The 22,567-nt window shown below is 39.9% G+C and overlaps 1 protein-coding gene across 4 annotated transcripts in view; it reads right to left on the reverse strand.

Moving 5' to 3' along the window:
• Nucleotides 1–22,567, reverse strand: part of STOX2 (storkhead box 2) — a 151,643-nt gene that overhangs the window by 16,174 nt on the left and 112,902 nt on the right. For 2 of the 4 annotated variants that reach the window (XM_076336445.1, XM_076336446.1), the window contains exon 2: nucleotides 3,627–3,779. In XM_076336445.1, coding sequence (XP_076192560.1) covers nucleotides 3,627–3,779 — 153 coding nt within the window. Of the gene's footprint in view, nucleotides 1–3,626; nucleotides 3,780–10,247; nucleotides 10,360–10,711; nucleotides 10,759–22,567 lie in introns of those variants that run through there. The other 2 variants (XM_076336449.1, XM_076336448.1) reach the window with 2 other exon arrangements.

Genomic DNA, 22,567 nt, shown 5'->3' on the forward strand with positions numbered 1-22,567 from the left:
TGCCATCCACTGAGCTTCCAGACAGAAGATTATGTCTTGTTTGCTGTTCACAAAGAACTCTGACCTAGAGTGAACTCAGTTAATGTAAGACACTTAAGTGCTACATATACATTTCACATATTTAAAGAGTGAACAGTTATAAAGGCAAATGTTAGAGGAATTTGCCAGCTTTCAGAAAATTGTTTGCTTCAAAAGCAACGTAGCCCAATACGAAATTTTGAACACCTTAAAATGATTTTAAGAAGTACATGGACAAAATTGTAAGGGGGGGGGGGGGAGACAAAGTCCTTACTAAAGGCAGCATAGACTAAGGCTTGATGTTTTCTTCTGCCAGGTTCATACAGATAAGAGGGTCTGGCTGCCAAACACAGGAACAGAGGTTACATTCTTAGCTCCTTATACTGGATTTCAAAGATTTACATTTAATGTACGGGATTTAAACCATGGTCAATAAATTATAAAGTAGGGCTGTACAAACATCTCATTGTTTAATTCTAAGTTAGAATAATGGGAGCACATGCAGCAGGAGCCCTCTTGCTTTTTTAAAAACCTGACAAATAACTAAAGCCACAAATAAGATGTGCATTATCATTACAAACTTTCTCAATAAAATAAATTCATGAAAAATACATCTGAAGTAGTATTTAAATGGTGTTAAATCTGCTAAAATGATTTTCTCCTGAGCTGATGCTAAGGCTTAACAAGGGATAAAAGAAATACTCTGATTGGCTCATGAAAGTTAAGGATGTGGAGTGGTTGCTATGTGATGTTATAAATAATTAGCATACCTTATTTCAGATAGAGCCATGGCCCAGATTTATGCCTGCACAATGGCTCAGCAAACTAGAGGGCTAGACTGCAAGTGTAAGATCCTGCACTGAGGAAAGAGATTTATTATTCTTAGGCAGTTTGAGAATAGCATCTGGGGTCTTAGGAAATTTATACACGCCATGAAACGCAGTGAAGCATCTGTTCATTGAAACACAAACAACACAGGCAGACAAGTGCTGCTACAGGGTGAGATACAGAGAGGCTACATGACAACGACAGATACATCTACACTGGTAATGCTCTCCTCTCTCTCAGAGCATCAGCACTTAGTTAGGAAAAATAAACTATCAGACTGTAGGAGGACATCAGATATTTTAAAATAGCCACAGTGAATACAAGGGCTCAAAAAGCCACGGCTGGTTTATGAGAGCGTTTGGGTAGACAAGTGAAAAATATCACTCAGCACAAGAAGAGGTTCTGTTTATTGGAAAGGACAAAATTTTTGTATAATCCTCATACACTGAGAGGACATGTATGTTTGCTATGTTAAACATGTCATGGCTGGGAGAGAAAGGCATTTCTCTAGAGAGGGAAAAAAAATTGGACAACAAATGGTGGATTATTTTTTTTTCCAGATAATTTTCTTTATGTTTTGGGAAGTGAGGCAGGAAAAACAAGGCCCTCCTTTTTTTAATCTCAGACTTGAGAAATGCACATGTTCATGGCTAGTGGAAAAAAGAGGCAGCAAGAGACTGTGTGCTAACTTGCCTCAGGCTTCTTCTGAGCAGAGTCTACAAAATAATCCAGCCTGTTGAATTATTTTTGATGTATGGTTCTGTCTAGCAAGAATAGCATAACACACCAAGTCAACTGATAATCATGCTCCCAGGAAACCCAAGGGATGCCACCAATGAATTATCATTTCCACCATGAAATAATGTTTATATAAAAATATTGATAGAATCATTGGAAAAACACTTTCAATCTACAGAACTCTTCTATACAGCTATACTCTTCTACATAGCTATAAAGAAAACACAACTTGGAAAAAAATCATGAAAATGAATTAAACTGGAATTATAATTGTGAACTTTGCCTTCTTTGCATGCTATCCGTTACAACTTTTACCACTATTTTCAAAATCAGCCAAGCATACTGAAGAAAACCCCTGATAAACAAAACCACAAATTGGGACAGAAAGCCAGTATTTACAAAATACACTTGCAGTAATTTTTTCCAAAGTGCAATTATTAAATATCAGACAGAATTGTTTATTCCAAACACAGCTCTCAATCCAGAATTATATTTTAAAATCTCAGAACTTAGTACCAGTTATAGCAAAAGCCATGTAACCTTCAAGGCTTTAAGTAACTCTTGCTCTGAAATGTAAGCAAAAAAATTCAAGACATCAAAACATGGTCACAGTTAGGCTGCCTAGATGAGGCAGATGCATCAGTAGTTTTCCTACTGAAGCATTTTTAATTAACTGCTTTTTACAGCTGTAAAAGAGGTACAATAGAGAAGTTTCTCAACCAGTTTAGAGAATTGTAAACTCAGGCACCGAATAGTTAAACATCTTGCCCAGAATCATAGAAAGCACAAGTGAAAAAGTTGTGCTCTCTTGAGCAGTAAACCTCTGCCCAATGCTTTTATACCACACTTGTAGATGTCTCTACAAGATGCATTTTGCATGATTCACGAACTCCAGATACAGACTGCCAGTAGGGAAGCAGCATATTCAAGAGTACATTCTTAATATAGGTTTCCTTTTTTTGATGTTACAGTATCTTTAATCCAAGACATTTTCATTTTACCGTTTAATAAACATTATCAAATGCTGACAGGAATATCTTCAGAACAGTACAAAAGCATTTACAAGCACAGCAAGTGAATCTATGGCTCTCCGACCCTTTTAGTCATGGAGAGAGTGGTCAAGTTTAAAAAAAAAAAAAAAAAAAAAAGATTTAAAGATTTTTCAAGCAAGGGCAGTACAGAAGCAAAAGCCAGAACTGTGTCCAAGACGGCTCTGAAAACCCCCGGAAACCATGCTGACAACCTCCTTTCAGTTTAAATATAACCTCTCCCTGAAGCAGGCACATCATCGTCGTTGGACTCTATTACTTGCATCAGGCCACACCAGTTTTGAGAGCCTGTCCTAGGCGAAGGAAGACATGCAGTATATGGGAAATCTGCTCTTTAAGAGAGAATGCTCTACACACAGACCTTCATGAGGTTCTCTCTCTGGAGACTGGACAATGACACTTGAACTGGTTGAATGATGTCAACAGAGCTCTTATGAGTTAGCTTACAACTGGTTTGAAAGCCACAAGGTGGAATAAGTCTGCTCTGGCTATGACACATGCTTTGTTCTCCATAACTACTAAAGAAGTCCTAAACTCTTTTGACTATGACGATAAAGAAGGTTATTTTGTGAGAAAAATCACAAACAAGCTTATTCTGATACCAGCCTGAAAAAAGAAACAAGCCAATACAGTTTGCTGTTTAGTACCTCAAGTAATTTTTAGTATTTACATGAAGTCAGGAATTAACCCTGCAAAATGCATCTCACATGAATGGCCTCGTCAAAGAAAACTCAATTATCTGTATGTTAAGAATAAAGAAAAGGTTATAAGATTAGAACCCTAAAGTCTCCTTTTACTTTTGGGTAGCATCTCAGGATGAATCAATATTCCCATCCAGAGGAGTGAAGAAAAACAGACTACCGAACACGGAAACTCCCTCTTTTAAGTAAGCCAAAAAGATACACAACCTTTTGGGTAGGGATTGGGGATTCTTTAACTGCCCTTTTACAGACATGCGCCCATCTGACCAATGATTTATTAATGTCCAGTTACCTGGGAAGCACGTTGTTAGGTGTTCCATTAGTGCTTCTTGTGTGACTTGTTTTCGGGCAGAGTTCATTGCTGAGATGGCCAGGCAAAGGATTTCCCCAAGTGGAATAAACTGTGACTGACTGATGGGAGACATGCTGATGGGTGATACATCACCTGTAAAAAGACAACAGATGTGCAATGAAGCGTTTTGTTTAAAAATCTGCTCTTAGAACAAGGACGTAGAGATACAATCGGAGAAGATGTGCACAGCTCTAGTCTTTGTACTGAGCTGGGGATAAAATTCTTACAATGGAGAACCATCCAACAGCTTATTTCAAAACTTAGACATGGCGAACTTTGGAAAATGGGAGATATACACTATGCAGACATAGTTTCTCAAAGGGTGCAATAGAGAGATTCAGAAAAATGCCCACAGATTAGCACTTACGGTTGCAAAACCTTGTGCTTGAATATCCTGCTAGGTAACTACATAAACAAAATAGTTGCATGTATTTCTCTGGACATAAAAGGGGAGATTTCACTCCCCTTTCAAAGGCTAGTGGTATGGATCACCCACCATTTCCACTTGATAGAATATTTTTTCTTAATACTAACAAAGATCAGGAAAAAATCTTGCTAAGTTAATGAATAACATTTTCACTCAGCTGATAAAGCGCAGAACACTCTTTAGAGGCACAAAAGCATCAAACACCTTAAGATTGATACCCTGAATAAACCTCTCCTGGATGTACATGTCAAATGTCTTTGTATGGACTACGTATTTTTTAGAAGAGACATTTTAATGGTTCCAGGATGGCCTGAAAATTAACTTTGTTGTAACTTTTCTCATGTTGTCTTTAAAAATAATTCATTAACCTATACTTAAAAAATCATTGAAAGATCTTAAAAATGAAAGTTACAGGAGAAATTACAATTTGATAATACTAGCATGACTACACAAATACACACATACATGTGCATTTTAACATACTTTATATAAATACAGAAATGCTTTTAGATTCTGCTCTGTACCTCTTCTTGAAGTGGTAACAGTTCCCCAATGATCTCAAATAGAGGGAAGCAGCAGGCTGAAAGATTTCCTTTGCCAGTGGAAAAGGAATAATAAAGAGTAACAGACAGAACAAGGGGTGCTTGACTACGAATCCTTTTCTGGCCAGTCAACAGCCAGGGATTAAGTTTTACCTAAATGGTTTTGAAATCTCAGAAAGATCACCCTATTTCTGCTGTCACGGAGCAATACCTTATGATCAAACCAGGAATCAAATTACTGGAAATTAATTCAAATTCAAACCTTCCTCCACAATTTAGAGGATCTAATATTTCCCCTCTTAATTCTATATTCCTATTACGTCTATTAAACAGGGACAGCAGTTTCTAAAACTGATTATCAAAATGCATTTAATCTTGCATTATACTCAGCACTTTGAAAAGAAAAAAAAAGAATTGGTGGGAGTAGCAAATTGCATAACTGCTTCAGTGAGACTTATGAGCAATATTTTTCAATACACCAGCTGTACAATCTGTTGTACAACAGTGATACACACTGCCCAAGACACAACGATTTAAAATACACATTTGTGCTATGCTGTCTCCTGATTGCATCAGGCTGGCCCAGATCAATGCCGCAATCCCAACACAGTAGCATTCCTCCAGCTTCAACACAGTGCACCCCAAGATCCTCCTCATTCTTACCTGACCACAGAATGATGACCTTTTCTGGACTTTTTTTAGTCATATACACCTGAAAAGTTCCTGCCACGTGCTTTACAGACAATGGCAATCAAGAAAATCGTAGGCAGCTTACAGGGAAATGTGAGATACATGCTTTCACATGACTTGGGAGCAAACACCATTTGTCCCTCATCATTTGAGAATGGATAAAGAACATCACAGTTATTATATTACTATTTACTAATAATTATACCTGCTGTCAGCTTAAACTTGTTCATAGACAAATCTTTGTAATCAGCCAGACATATAAGTTTACCAACTTCGATCAACAGTCACCATGCACTCTGTGTAGAGGATCAGTTTCTTTAATGATTAGTTTCATGTCTAAAAAGCATCAGAATTATGGTAAGAATTATGCAGATTTAGCTAAGCAATTTAAGAAATTACTGCCTTTCACGCAGAGATTATCTATGTCACGGGTATCCTTGTGAGCACTACTAAGTTCAGTTCAGTGCAATGTCAAACAGATTGGCATATATTGCCCTCAGTTGAGGTTTAACCTTATCAGCTTCACTAGGCACTGAAATGGGCTCCCTGGGTAGCTTTAAGGGCATCCAGGTGAAGGGCAGTAACTTCCTGAATTGTTTTATCTGGATCATCAAAGACCCGACAATTTCTTAAACCAAAGCACCACGGCAAGAGTATCCCTGTGCCTACTCCCAGCCACGCACTCACACTGCCGCCTACACAGGCGCCAGGATGGGAGAGTGGGAGGAAGATCTCTTTCTTTCCTTTGCACCCAGAACAATCCACTCACAGCTAATGAGAATGATATTTAGGATGTAAGGAATGGGCCTCAATACCATAATCAGCTTCTTGAAGTGGGAAAGGGACTCAAGAAGTGTTATACATGAAGCCTAGCAAGTGCTGCTGATTTACGTAGGTTTGCTCTGCAGCCTCCCAGCTGTCCCCAGGAGGGATGATTGGACAAGAACTCAAACCAGTTACTCTGCTCACCCCCAGGGAGCAACCCATCCCTCTCTCCTGACTGCCAAGAGCCTGCAGAGATCAACCTCTGGGATCACTCCCGGTCAGGACTTGTTAACTTAAAACTGGCTAAGTACATGTTAAGAAATAATACAGTTTACCTGGATTTTAGTAACCTTGCACTTTGCACAATCTTTCCTTTCAAAGCAGACCTCCAGCATGGAATTGCTTTTCTAGGTTAGCGTGCAGAAAACATTCAGTCTGCACATTTGACCCCTGCCAGTTGTGCTCTTGTCAACAGGAACAAGCCAAGAGTTTTCACTGAAATACTAACTATACTTCACGTAAGTCATCAATATAAAACGTTCAGTATCAGTTCCTTAATGTTAACACAATCTCTAGCAAAGCATGCTATAGTTAGTATGCCAGGGTAACATACATCCTGCTTGCAAATATTTGGGAGCTTAACAACCATTTAATTAACTATAAAGATGACTATAATTGTCCATAAAATCATAATTTAAATGGCTTTAAATGCTATAGAAACGGCCAACAAATACTGGTTTATGTGAGAGCCTTTCTTTCTGTTTTGTAAGGGACTATCGCCAGTTAAGCCTTAGTCTTTTCCACTGAGTGCTTTTCAACCTTCTTCATTATGACAAGGGAACTCTTGTTTCACCTCTGTTGTGCCAGCATTACCTCCACAGCTTGTTGTCCATAACTGTCTGCTGGAGATAACTACTGGCTCTTGGTTTAAAAAGGCTAGCACACATCTGTAAAACTTTCAGTAGACCTAGTGATAGAAAGCCAAAACCCCCTCACTCAGGGGGGGGTTGACAAACTTTGACAAACTAGTTTGCCAAGTTTTATCTTAACTATCCTGTGGCTCTGGGAAACTACAAGCACTCTGTGGTTATAGTTAAGTGAACAAACTTCATTGATGCACAACAACAGAAAATACCTTGCATCTACGATTTAATATATTAACATCAATTACACACATAAATACTATTTAGCCTGTTGAACAGAAGGTTTACTACAACTTCTTTAGGAAAGATCTGCTTAAAAAAAATCAAATATGTTTTTCCTATTTCCTTTTTTTTTTTTTTTGAGGACCACATCACTTACATAAAACATCTAGCATATGGCTCCTGTTAGCTCTGACTGATGCTTGTCTCAAGCAGCTCTCTTTTGAAATTAAATTATTATCCTTAACTTTCATATGTTTATGTTCCCAATTAAATGAAAACTGGAGCTCAGAAAGCAGTTTTCATCAGCTGACTGCATGTTTTGTTTAAATACGAGAGAGAGATATATACACACACATATAGTTTTAGCTCTGTTTCTGCAGTGTCTTTCCAAACTTTTCTCTAAAGAATTTTAAAAAAAAAAGTTTTCTAGACTTCTTGTTTTAAGTGGCACTTAATTTTCAAAAATGTCTAAGCCCATAACAAACAATGAATGGGATTTGTCCTCATTTATGCCTTGGGGATTTGTAGTGCTACCCTGTGGGAAAAAAATATTGTTACTTAGAACAAAAGATTATGTAGCACATAAAATAAACACTTAGCTCTTACATAGCACATTTCTTCAGTGGATTTCAAGAAACTCAGAAAAGCTGGGTAACCATAACTATCCTTAACATACAGATGAGAAAGTGATGGTCTGTAACAGAGCTGGGAATGAAAATTCACACATCCTGAACCCACACCAGCCAGAACCTTTCCTGTGCCAGTTTATCTAGTGCCTCTGTTCTCTGAAAGTCTGGGTACCACCATCTTGGGAGAAAATGAGGTAGACTATATTCTGCACCATGTATCAGCAATTAAACTATCAACTACATACTGATGACAGAATTTTTATTAGTGATTCTGCTGCTGGAAAGAAGTGACCTGGAAGTCAAACTCCCTGTCTCACGAAGTTTGCATGAAGACGGTTTGATAAATCACCTCTTGACTTATAAATGGAACCAATTCAGTACAGCCACTGTGAAGGAAAATTAAGGAAATTACAGTGCAAAGCCACACTATATTAGAATTTATACACACTATTTCCCTGAAATGAGGAACAGACCCTCTGATTAGGAAGCCAAAGCCCTGTTTCTCCTCTTCATCCAGCCTCTCAACACCTTTTTAACCTTTTGTTTCCTACGGATCAAGACAAACTTTAAACATGATTTTTAGCCTGGTTTCCACAGGAAATGAGGCTTACACAATCACAGTCTGCGTGCGTGCATGTGCCAGAGAGGTCGAGCCTCACTAGACAACAGAGGTTCTAAAACAAGCGTTTGCTATGCACACTCCATCTGCACAGAGTTTCAGGCATAGCCATGTCCCACTAGACAGGAGAGAATCCAGTCAAAAACCACTTGTCAAGGGAAATCTGACTTCACTACTTTTGCTGCTTACAGAACTACGTTATTAATCAGAAAACATTGAACTAGAGTACAGTAACTTCATGGCACCTCATGATTATAGTGGTGGTTGCAACAGAAATCCCCTACAGAAAATTTCTTGCCAACGGCCTGTTCTGGTCAACACTCACCTATGATTTCACTCTGGGAAGAACTACAGAAAGGTCCTTTTCAAACAAAAGGTAGCTAATAAAACCAAAACTACTGGTAATGGGCAAAAAGAGGGCTCTTCAGCCTAGAATATTATAGCTTTTTTTCAAGAATACCATAAGTGAAAAGCCTCTTCTAGAAAAAGCACATTTTCAGATTTACTTAAAGAAGGGACAGATGCCGAGGAAGTTACATGTCTGGCCTGGGTTGCACATTACCCTTTCCCCCCCAAACCCCAACGTGACTGAATCACTCTAAATTATAGAATACTTACATGGATATAGCAAACAAAACCTTTCTTATGTGAACTCACAACAATGATATATAATTGCCATTTTAAGCCAGACAACATTTCCATCTGATTAAACAACAGGAGGGAACAGGAAGAATATGCAGATTTCTGTGGTATTACCCAGATTAGTCTGAAATACCTTGGATCTGCACTAGCACACTGACACAGAAAAGAACACATTTTACTGGCAAAATCTGAAATAAAGAAAATTAGAAGGTGTGTTGCTTGCGCTGTTCTCAGCCATAGCTAAATCCTCCTTTTAAACCACATTTCCTGGAGTATTTTATGAACAAAGCTGCAGGTTGTGTTTACTAGACAGTTATACATATCAGAGGACTGATAACAATAAGAAAAAAACCACACTAAAGATTGTCCATTTATTCCTGTTTAAGAGCAGCTTAAACAAAGGCTCGACAAATGCAGTAACACATTTGCTAACCAGCAAGCTCTTTCTGCACCTCTGAAATGCATGCACACCAGAACATACTTTCCCTTGCAGATACAGATCATGAACGCTTTAAGAATGTGACCTGGCAATGTGACCACTCCAATTCTAACCAGCCTGAAGAAAACACAGCAACCTTAATAATGACCAATCATATGACAAACACTGGCCTCTGAACAAAGTTCTAGTCCCTTGCCAGTTATTAACTTCAACCATGTAAACTGATCTTTTTAATCATTCGGATCCAGCTGAAAGCATGGTCCAAGTGGCACTAACTTTCAGAAACAGGTGCTAAATTGCCCACAGTCAGCAGACTTGTCTTACATGCATTCATCCTGCGTATTTCCTGTGATTTAAATTTCCTTTTCTTTGTTCATGTCCTGTGGCCAGCTGCCTCCTGATCCCAAAGTGATATCCCAGCACGTGTTACAACTATGATCATAAGAAGTTTCTGCTGGAGCACGGAACTTTCCCAGAGGATTCAGTTGAGGAGACTTTGGTGGCATTGCTTATCCTGGGAAGGAGGAGGGTGGAACTGTGTTTTTTTAATATATTGTGTGCTTTAGAATGTGTTTCCTCAAACAATATTTTTCAAATGCATCTTTTAATAAATGTCCACGTCTATATTCCTGGCACACAATATGTTAAAAAAGGGGGACTTACCTGAACCCCTATGGTCTGGTTCCATGCTCCAGTACAGTATCCAAAGTAGCTGTGATGTAACAGCAATGTGCATACTGGGGCTTTATATCACTGTGGAAGCTGGCTGGCTGCAGCATAGGTCAGCACCACAGGACCTGAAAGAAGAAAAAACAAAGCATGCTTTTAGGCAGTAACATGCTAAACACCCACCTCTTAAAGCAGGAAATAGGGGCTTCCAGAAAATAAAAAAGAATGTAGTATCTATGCAGGTCCACTGAAAGGAATGCTATTTCACACAATTCTCACATAAGTACGAGAAACAAATGGTTAAGAAATGACAGGGGAGGTGGAGGTAGAGAATCTAAAGGGGACTACAAATATAACTCCCACACAGTGTTTTGAAAACATCTCTCTCCTTTTGCCCTATTTCCACTGAATGGCTGGAATCACGTTCTGACACCACCCCCTGTTCCAAAGGCACTCACAGTCTTCGCAAAGCACCTCTCCACTGCAGTGCCTCAGGATTCTGCAGTGTCACTCCTCTTCTCCCTGGCTCTCTGCAAAGTGAAGTCATAGGAATGGATCAGCCAACCTGACTTCTCACTACCCTGCCCAGAATCCTTTGTGAACTGAAATGAGTCATCGCTCTGAAAAAATCCACGGCGCAACGTTCCAGGTTTCTCCCTATGTCTGCGCTGGCTTCTTTGTCTTTGAAACGAAGTGCCTCTGCTTCTGGAACGGTGCCCAGCTGCATTGTACAGGAAAACAAGCCAGCCGCCTCATTAAGTGGACAAGAAAGCTATTTACATGCATTAGCAAAGACAAGTTAAAGCTTTAACCCTCTAGTCAAGACAAAAAATTTACCCCTAACGTACCTGCCTGATGTAATGCACAGCCCCCCCAATACACAAAACCACAAATGCACAAACGTGCATGCACACACTTACACAGAACAGTATTTTCTTAAATTATTCACTATTTAGCATGACACTTACCAGTTTTTACTCTATTGATTAAAAAGAAAGATTTACTCTCCTTTGTCAGTCCTGAAGAATGCTGCAGACCTGCACATAACAAACAGCTCTGCTGTAAACTGGATCAAAGTTGTGCTGCTGCAAACTGTTTATCAAAAAATTAGAAGCAGTGGACAAGTTCTTGCAAGCTCATTTTTCATCACCCCATTCACCATTTGGGCTCAAAACAAAGTGAGCCCTGAAACAAAACAAAGTGAGCCCTGAAACCATGCCAGACTGAAAATGTCAAACTGCTCCAAGTGCCGAGAGCCAGCAGAGCTGCTTCAGCTTCTGCTGCTACCGACAAAGAGGTAATGCTCAGAACGAGGTCACTGTGTCAGGATCTCACTCCCAGTGCTAGGTTTTCCTTTGCTTGGTGAGAATATGCTAAGCTAAAGCATCAGGAAAACACAGAAGAGGACGCAGGAATAGTGTGTGATGAGATACAGACACTGCTGTTTTGGAGAAACATTTTTAGTTGTTTGAGGATTTTCTTTTAAGAGAAGGAAACATTTAAAATTGCCTTTACTGCAAAAGAACTATTTCTAGTCGTGATCTAGTCATCAAAATGAGAAGACCAGTATGCAGAAATGGAGGGGCAAACAAAAAAAGGAATGCTGCCATGGGACACTTCTTTAAAGGTTCCTGTATCCTAAGCACTCTGAAATAGTTTGAAGCATAGTAGGCACATAATCCATAAATTCCTGAAACACAGCACTTCAGGACTCACCTGTGCTGTGCTGGAACAGGCAGTGCTCCTAGGTTCTCCCCTAAATAAACACACCAGGTGTTTAGGACTCAATTAAATACAAAGGTCACCACCTCCCTATGCTGCAAGCCCTAGCCTTACAGCTACCCTGGCAGTGAAAGAGTCAAACCAGCCTAAAATAGGTCTATGTGTTTCAAGAGGGTAAGTAAATAGCTGGGTTACACAACTAACAAACATCACTTTTGTTTACAGGTCTATGGCGATTGTTATGCAGCAAAGCCATATTATAAACAGGCTAATTTACAAGTGTAAGGTAAGCTGGGTGCTTTGCTACACCTGTAGTTAGACAGTAGCCAAGATCTCAACATTAAAAGCTGGGCTTTTGCTATACACACAGTCATCAATTTCTGTATTCCCTGAAAGCCCTCATTCCAGGAAATCCTCCCTCAACTTTACAGGAGTTTTGCTTTCCCTGGGGCTGCAGGATCAGCCACAAAGCCTCTAATGAATCCAACTTGGCATTTGCAGTGTTTGGGTCCCTCAGGATCATCCTGCGGAAACTCTGGTTGTTTGTCTGCTAAGCCCACACCCACTTTACAGCAACGAAACTCACTGCAAGAAGAAAAATTTCTGTGGGCTTTAAAGTGAATTACAACAGGCACCTACTGAAAGAAAAAAAGAGAGCTCTGATCTGCTTTTCCTTTGCACCACATAACATTCATGCAAAGCTAAATAGCTGGGCTTTTGCGTGCAGTACTGTTTTCACACACATGCACAAATCTTGCAGCAGTAGTCAGGCTACTATCACCAATGTTAAAATACTGGCGAAAGAAAGATAAAGGTAATGCCATGACCCGAATATCCTTTCTCTCTAACAAATTTCTCTAGCACTCGAACCCGAGTTATACACTCAGGACCAGCTTGACTAGTCTGAACAGATGAATACAACTGCAAGCTCTTTGAGACAATTCCTCGTGCACGTGTGACGCCCTGGAGACACGTAGAATGCACTGAGCGTGCACATGTACCTAGGGTGCACATACATCTCGTGTGCACACGCACCTAGGCATGCCTTTACTCAAATTCATCAGCTCATAGCACTATTACACAGCCCTTTAATCGCTATTAAGAACAGCAAGAAGTGCCTGATACCTCAAGCATGGCAGAGAGCAAAAGTGAAAGAGAGATCAGCAGCGGGGAAAATGTAAATGAGAAAGTTTAGAAGAGCTGAAGTTGATGGATAAACCAGCACTGCCATCATCAGTGATGTTACTGTAGCATGACCTCAGAGGAGGAAGGCCTAGCCAAAATACCACATGCACTTCCCAATCAAGGGAGCTACTCTGTTCCTCCATCCCACATCTCCCCCCCCAGCACATGACAGAAGTTGGTACTGAAACAAAAGCTGCCTTATTGACAGTGTACGGCATGAATACACCATATACTTCTCTCTGTATAACTCCATGCACGCATGTGCATCCAAATAGACCAGTACAGAATACAGCATAGCCTGAGATCGATCTCCATCATACACTGAAAAAGCACATGATGTAAAGATCACATTTTCTTTCTTTGCACACGCATTGTGCTGGAGCTGAACGCTGACTCCTTTGTCAAACTCCACATTAGCTTGCTTACATCCTTGAGCCCTCCCGAGCCAGGGCCTAGGATTCCCTTCCTTTGCCACAGCCCTTTCACCATCACCAGTGGGAAATTCAAGAGGAGAAAAGGAATGTGCTCGAATGGGGGGGGAGGGGGGACGACAGGGGGGATGGACAGAGAACATAAAATGTTAAAAAGAACACCGCCTAAAGATGCCAAGAAGGTTATCAAGAGCATGAGAAAATTTGGACTAGCCTGTACCAGTTTCAGTGGATCCCGAATTTCAGAGGCTAAAATCAGCCATCAGCACTCAGCATTTGGAGTCTGTAGCTGCAGAGACTATGGTCATCTACCATTATGATTACTTCTGCAAGCACCAACTTCACAAAGCAGGAACCACCCAAACACCGGACTGGGAACACAACCCATGAACCCTGCGGCCCCAGAAGAAACCAGACTAAGGAACATCAGAAATATACAAACTTACATTTCTATTTCTTTAGGAAATCTCTTCATACTAAAAATTTTGACATATTAGTGCTCCACTAATAACAACTTACTTGCAGTATGCTAATAAGTTCCACTTGGCTTACCTGAATAAATCTCCTGGTTCTTTAAGAAATCACTTAAGAAAACACAAGAGGGAACATGATCAGGGTATTAAATTCAGCAATATTCCAACAAGTAATGCCCATCTGTTTTCGTGCTAATGTTGTCTAGGAACTTAAATACTCTTTTTTTCCCTCCTGCTGCTTACACCCCAATGTATTTGCAGAGAACATACCTCCCCTCCTTCAGATGTCATTCCACTGGCTTTAAAAAAAGCATGCTCTTTTAGTGTTCTTTTGTATGTCTGCCCCTCCCGTCCCTTTAATCTTTCTGGAGGACTCTTCTACATTTACTCTAACTTACATAACTTTTCTTTAAAAAGCAAAAACCAGAATTCTGCACCATATTCTAGTGCTCCAGCTAACCTCTCACTTGTGTCAGGTACAAAGAAACTGAAAATTCCATACTTTTAGTGGAAATACCCTGCCTTATATATAGTAAGAATGAAACTTGCTTTTTTTCACAGCTGTACTACATTGGTGGTTCACTGTCACCCCACAACTGAACAACCGGTTCCAGATATCTTTTTTATGCTGCCTGCAACTAATGAGTTTGAAGCAATTATTCCCGGGTTTGACTACAAAGACCATGATCTTGCCCATTATACTTTAACAGCTCACTCTGTGGATATGATTAAGGATCTTTGACCATCCAATTCTTCTTATTTGTTATCCATTTTTTAAGCATCTCCACTTTATCACATGCTAAAAAGTCACAAAAACTAAAATGAAAACCAAACAATACTTTAAATGTTACCTAATGCAGGACAGAAACATAACCCCATGCCACACTTGCTAATACAACCACCCAGTAAACAGCATTTGAATGAACCCATCAAGTCTTAACAGGAAAAACAAAGCAACCCACAAAACTCCCTCCCCCAAAAGCCTAGTAGGTAAAACAATTGTCTTTTTAGAATTTGACTACTAAAAGAGGCTTCTTTCAATTATAGCTCACTGGAAAGTATGTGATATTTTAAACCACACAGAAGATTTCTCTAACAGATTCTGTAGCTAGGACCATGGGAGGGGAGTTTGGGGTTTTTTTGCATAGGAACCTGTTACTATCAATTCGATTAATGTTAAAGCTATATTGTCATCGACCACACCACCACCCCACCCCCTCAAAAACAAACCCTGCCTGTTTTCTGGCAGCAAACAGTAAATGCAAGGAAAGATAGAAGCATTAAAAAAAATCTGACACTAGAGGAGATTTGGCAAGAGAGAGTGAGCACATGAGAAACAAAAGAAAAAAACCGACAAACTGATAAACCTAGATGTTTTCTTTTACTGTAGAAATTTTATAAAGGCAGAGAAAAATATTCCTTTACAAATGCTCCTGAAAGCACAGAACATGACTGTTGAAACATAACAATCAGCCTGTCTTAGCCACATGTTCTTCACTATCCTCTTCAGTTTAGCCAGAACACATTTTTCAATGTGGCCAGGGATGCTGCAGCAAATATTCAGCAAGAGTCTAGTCAGCAGCTAAAATTCTTGAAAGGTGGTGAAGGGATGCTTAGCAATACAACCCAACGACATAGGGCGCCCTCTCTCACTTATATTGACCGCTGTAACCATGGAAGGATTTTCATCCCAAAGATGATACTGCGGTGGTTACAGCTTTTCAAACAAATAGTGATGACTGGCAGATAACTTCAGGTTAAAATAAGAACCTGCAACACTGAACACAAGTCCCATGGTACTGCAGCAGCCTTTAACAGCCCAGTTTTTCCTGGCTAGGAGAGAACTGATGAAAAGGCCAGGCATGGAAACAATGAAAATAGTGCCGAAGTGTTTTTAAAAAGAAAAGGTTAAACACTCCAAACACTTAGCAGTTGAAAGTTTACTGGGTCATTTTTTTTCCCTGTGGTGGAAAGCGGAGTTTTCACTATGGCTGGAGTATATTTAAGATGTACTTTAATGCTTACGAAATCAAAGTATCTTACACCCTAATACATGAAGTAGCTATACTGGCATATTCTGCCCCTCTTCTCTACCTGTGTGGGGTAGATGCAGTGGTCCCTGTTTCCCACAACGGCTCAAAATACTTTCAAATTCTGTCCTTTGGTCTCCCCTGTGTGCAGATCAGCTGTGAGGATGGGAACACGGGAAATGCCATGGAACAACAGTTCAGCAACTCACCAAATCTGCTGCCTCTCTCATGCCGGTTAAGCATCTCAGAGGAAGCATTAGAAAACCAGCTGCACACATTGCCACTAGTGTATACTGCATCTTAAAGGGAAATGCCCTTGTTCCAGACAGAAACAGTTCTTTTGAAATCCTCAAGGACTGGCAGATTTTCATTTTTTCTCCCACTTAGTATGACTATCAGCAAATGCAGCAGTCAAAAGCTACCTTCCCAAATAAATGACAGTACCTGGAACCAGGGGTTCCCGCAATTAAACAACGCACTAGATTAAATGTTTCCTCCTGTCCATTTCATGTGGTTTTTGCTTAATTTTATTGAGCACTCAGTTTATTACAGGAAGCAGTAAACCAAAACCTACAACAGGCATTTTACTACTATTACAACAGTAACACCTCCCTACCTCCTGCTCTTTTAAGTGAAATTTCAGGAATCTGAAAATCTTTCTGTACGTGAGCCATAAAACCGAACACAGTATCCAAAACAAGGATGAAATTATCAATTTTACAGACAGAGCTCTGTTGCGTGACTTCTTATGTATCTCCTAATTTACACAGTCTTATGTTTAGACTTTTAATTGCCACCCCCCCACTCATCTAACTTATTCACCACTGACTCCAGCAACGTGCAGACCACGCTCCTAAAAAAGTATGAAACCTAACATATTTGAGCATGATTTTTTCAGTGTTCACTGCATTGCCTTACACTATGTTGCTGATGTCACTATTTTGCAGAATTGCTCAGCTGCTTCACTCAGCTGTCACTAGTGCCTTCTGAATTCCTCCTCGGCAGTCTTAATGAACCTGAACAACTGTGATCTGTCAGATAGGGTTACCACTTCATTATCCATTCCATCCTTCAGTTTTCTAATATAGCTATTAAAACCCAAACATTTGGTATTGATCCCTGCTGCACAGAACACTGTTAACCCTTTCCAGGGACCAGAACTGGCCGTTCTTCTTTTTTCTCCTCTGTATTCTAAACTAAGGTTGAGACTTTTCTCTTGGACTTTCACCAAGCATTTATAAAGCACTAGAGTGTGGAAGACTCCTTGTGCTCCCCAAGTGTCACTATGACCCAGTTTTCTGAAAGATGAGAGCACATAAAAATAGTTGTGTCTTTGCCCTCTTAGTCAGTATAGAGGGACCTGAACTAGGATATCAAGCCTCGATTCCTGAGATGATCTTAGGAGCTGATGATGATCTCAACTTACATTGAACTAAACCAAAAGGCTAGCAAAAGGAGAGATTTGGGATAATTTCTTGAATAAATCTGGCAAGTAACCACTGGACAGAGAGAGAAAATCGCATATAACCAAATTTTGAGATCAAAGTATAGGGGATGTATAAATCCAAGCTCTGAATGACTACCTTTTACGCCATAGCAAGATAATATTTTCTTAACACACATTAAAACAACAACAAAAAAAAGTAATTCCTTATCTTGTCATTATGTTGTCATTCCCTATTCTGGACCATAAGAAAAAAGGGCTTACAGTTACTGCCATATTCTTTCAATGAGCTACCCCCACAGGCAGTACTTTAACTCACCCAGACCTTATGGGCCCACAGGCACATGACTCCTATTTAGAAGGGCAAAAAGTCTCTGTCAGAGCCAGAGCTTGACAAGGCGCTCTGCTTCAAAAGCATTTCTGATCATCAGTAAACACTGCATTGCACATGGTGAAGGGGATGGTGCATGCCCCTCTCCTCACTTGGCCACCCCCTTTGGGAGGCTGGAACTGCTGTGCAGACCAGGCCTTGGAAATACCTACAGGTGATATAAGTAGCCCTGAAAGCATTTTTTGAAACCTCTGCTGCTCCTCCTGCCTGTTTGGTAGCTACAAGTTTTAGTTTTGAACAGCTGATGTAGAGGCTACTTAAAGAAAAAACCTAGGCTACAAAGATTGAATTAGCAGCAGCAGAAGATTGGAGAGAAAAACAAGAAACAATGTAAGTAAGAAAAGACACAGGAAAGCTTAAAAGGAAATGTGAGGAAGGAGATGATTTTTGTGTGATTCCTCAAGCAGGCAATGCAGCATATGTGATGTTAATGATGAAAGAAGACTTGTTAAAAGAATCCAAATGCTTAGAGGGGCAAAACGGAAGCAGGAATAATAACCAAATGCTAAGAAAGAAATTTAGTACCTCCAGCTGTAGGAAGGCTGGGAAAATATAAGGGTCTACAGGGTTGCTGGAATAAGCAAAGTGGGAACGGCTGCGTGTATCAGTGAAGAAAGAAGTGAACAAAAGGACAGTTGTTTTGTGAAGGCCGATCTGCATGTGCTCTGCATCCACTTGGTGCTTGCCTTTGTTTTGTTTTGTAGGCTGACCTTCACCCCATGCCACACAAAGGATTCAATGAAAGCCTCGTTCAAAGTCTCAATTAAAAGCCTGAAAGAACAAACGTATCTTGCACTGCAGCCCAAAAGCCTAAGCCCAAGTGCCAGCGGCCCGGCAGAGGGAGCATCCCCAGCAGCTCAGGCGTGAGCCAGAGTGCCTGGCTTTGGCCGAGGTAACCTGCATCCTCCAGTGGCTTTGAACGAGCCCTCCCTGTTTGGGCTCAATGTTTGGAACAGGCAGAATAGCTAAAAAGAAACATTTAGCTTGTTTTCCAAAGGGTGGCTCCTAAGCTTTTATGATGAAAGATCAAAGCTAAGGGAAGGATGGGAGCTTACAGGACAGTAAATTAGAGAGTAAATTAGTAGTGTGCATGCTAATAAGGCACACATACAACATCACTCCACTGAGGGAGCATGCTAATGGTTTGGGCAGTTTGAACCAAAACATGTGAAAGTAGTTAAGCATGTCATCACCAATACTGTCTTTAGAAGTGTTCCGCTGCTTTACGAGCAGCTCTTCAAAACACACATGCACATGTAGTTTCATAGAAAGAAGGTGTAATCCACAAGAACTTGAAAATTCGGCGCTGCCCAAAGTGCATCCTGCATGCCACGTGTGGTCTGCAAAGCCTCTGCATGAGGCTCATGATTTTTCTCTTTAAATTGTAGTATTTTATTTTAATTCTAGTACTACACTTAATTGGGATATTGCAACATAGATTTGTTATGCAGCATCCAGTTTGGTACACACTCTGAACACAATTTGGGGAACATCTGTGTAACAGGGATAAGATGGAAACTGACCTCAGGGCTTTGGTCCAAAAGACTAATTTACTGCCAGAGTTATCTTGGTGTAATTATACCTATGTAAATCCCCATTTATTCTGGAATAAGAGTGGGGTTTTTTAACCTGATTTAGCTTATACAGCTTCCAAAAGTTGTATCGATGGGGGCAGTTGTACATGCATAATCCTGCTAAATTCCTCTGCATGACCTTTCATATCACGCATATAAAAGTGAAAATTCAAAATGGAATAATCAATAGTAAAAATACTAATTTTATTAGAAGCAAGAATGTGTCTTCCTGTTGTTCAATCATATACTCCCTAATGTATTCAAAAAGTAAATGTTAAAACAAAGGAATTACCCTTTTCTCTTACTAATATTTTTTCCTGGGTTCCGATAGCTTCACTCTTGAAGAGCATATAACTATTGACATTTAAAGTTGCAAGTACTATTTCTCTAAAACCTTCCTGTTATGGCCAAAGGCAGAGATATTAAAGGAGCCAAATTTGGTTCCTATTGCCATATGTTGTTTCTAATAGTCATAGCTTGAGCTTCAAAACTGATGTAGATTTGTACTTCCCTTTATCTCCATTGAGTGCTGCTGTACTCTCAGTACTTCTGAAAATCAGGAGTTACTGAGGAGTTACTTAGGAGCCTAATTTTAGGCACTCATTTCTGGAACCTGGCATAAAAGCTCAGACTTGAATGTGAAAAGAATCCATGCACGTAAGCTATTTGGGAATATCTGAAAGTCTTGGACACAATGCCTAAAGTTATGCATCTCCTTCATACTTCCATTTATAAATAAGAGCCTAAAAGTCTACTTTAGGGCATAAAGGTTTGAATGTGATTTACCTGTCTTTTGCCTTGCTCCTGACAAACTTTTTTCTATGGAAGTTTTGATGTAGTTAGTGTTTCCAAGAAAAGTTTTGGGTTTGAAAATTATATTCTTAAGATGAAGAAAAAGAAAAGAGGGATACAGAGTAAAGAGTTCTTGGTTTTAGAGAAAATAATTCCAGTATTCAGAGTCATTTCCTCATATCTTTGGAGACTGAGGATGCAAAAGCCTTGTGTAACTTCTCAGTGACATTTTCCTCCTGATAACATAACTTCTTTCAAGGGCAGGAGTAACCTTGCCAAACATAATCACCACAAATTTTCCCCTCATACACAGCCTCTGACTGTATCATTCATCACCTACGCAGACAGACATTATGCAAGCCTGTTTGCCAAATACTACTCCTTAGGAAGTGCTTGCAGAACACCAGAAGTACATAAACTCTCCCCCAGGCCTCCAGAGAGCGGGCCATCTCCTTCAACCATGGCTTCCACCAACAGTGAAGTCACAGTGCTGACTTTGTGATATCACAGCATTCTCCGTAGCAACAGCCTATGAGGTCACAAATAAAGGATTATCACTTTGTTGCAGGATTAAGGGAACTAGGAAGCTGGTCTGTCAGGAAGACGGGTTTTACTTCAAATAATGGGAATTAGGAGAATGCTGAAAATAAATGGATTGTAAGTTGTCCTTGTCTGGCATGCACCCTTTTTCAATAATACTGTAAAATAAGATACTGCTTTCTTTGACAGCTCCCAAGTAACTAAGTGAACTGCAGGCTGCCTCTTGAGCTATTACATGGGAGATGAATCCTGAAATGACTTCCGTATCTTTTGACTCCTCAGTCATTTGGTTTTGCAAGTGCAGACAGTGGTCAGGTCACTCTCCTCAAATTGTCTGCTGGTTAGTTTATTCACAGGTGTTCAAAGCTGGCAATAAGCTCCAGAAAGTGATTAAAAAAAAAAAAAAAGAAGGAAGTTTGGAAACATCTTGCCTTAGCCCACCTTACTGTTTAGGCAAGGATTTGTGAAGATGATTCCAAACCGGAAGTCTATGTTCGTAAGAAAGATTGAAAAAATATGCATTTTAAGTTACAGTGCTTTAAATACTTGTTTAAAATGCAAGAAACAGTGATTATTTAGAAGAACCTTCCCTGCAAAATATACTTGCAGTCATGGAAATCTTTACCGCAAACATTACTGTTTAGAATAAAACATTTTACTGTTAGAATAAAACACTTGTACGAATAATTTCATTACACTCTTAGTGGTTCATTTTTTTCAACAATATCCGGTTTATTCCCCAATGAATACCTTGTTTAAAACTTTTGTAAAATACAGAATTCCAGGACCTGTTTGAAGCTATTCCAAAACCTTTATCTCCCCACTTCCCCACCATGGAGCAAATCAAGCATAGCACAAATACAATCACCTGACAAACGCTTCCTGGCCCCTCAAGGAACCACTGAGGCTTCCATGCAACTATCCAGAGCACAAATTAAAAATTAATTTGGTTTCAGCTTTTAAAGGGAGTTATAGTCCGTCGGGGGAGGGGGGAATGAAAGGAAGGATGATACCAGGTAAGAACAGACTTACATTATTCACAGAAATCCTGTGCCCCATGCATGTTTGCACATGAAAACACTTCCCATGTTTCTGAAGTAATTGCCCACTTTTCCAGATGCCTGGCAACTCAGGCTGCCTGATACAGCAGGCCCAACACATCAGGTGTACTATGCATGCATAATTTATCTGTCAGGGACTGTCCCAGATCTTAAGATTAAGATCTAAAAATTCTAAAACAGCCTGGTTTGTAATTTGCAACCTGAGCTGTGATGCAACCATAAAGCAGTTGTACAGTGTGAGAGCATCTTGCAACTTCAGGAAAATTTTGAGTAAGGGCCTACTTGCAGCTTACTGGAGCTGGAAGGAGAGACTTCCAGCATTATGAGCATAGGCACTAATACCAATTTCCATTCCAGGACTGGAAGAAAACATTGGACAACTTTGCAGTAGCTGATCAAGACTTCACCTGGAGTCTCACCCACTGGTCTGGAAAATTTAGATGTCTATTTTGCAGTTGGATGACCGTTAAAAACGTTGAGAAGGAATAACATAGACAGACTGATGAGATGTTTCACAGTGTTTTAAATATGCTTTGAAATTTTGTAACCTATTTAAAAACGCATTTGTTTCTTTGCCCTCCAGCACTAGCAATAAAGAATCTCAAAGGAAGTGCTTCGATATACCAGATTTACTCGTTTGCCACTAACCTCTACAGCTTTCTAGGCCGAAT

The sequence above is a fragment of the Aptenodytes patagonicus genome, chromosome 4 (genome assembly GCF_965638725.1).
Source record: "Aptenodytes patagonicus chromosome 4, bAptPat1.pri.cur, whole genome shotgun sequence".
NCBI lineage: Eukaryota > Metazoa > Chordata > Aves > Sphenisciformes > Spheniscidae > Aptenodytes > Aptenodytes patagonicus.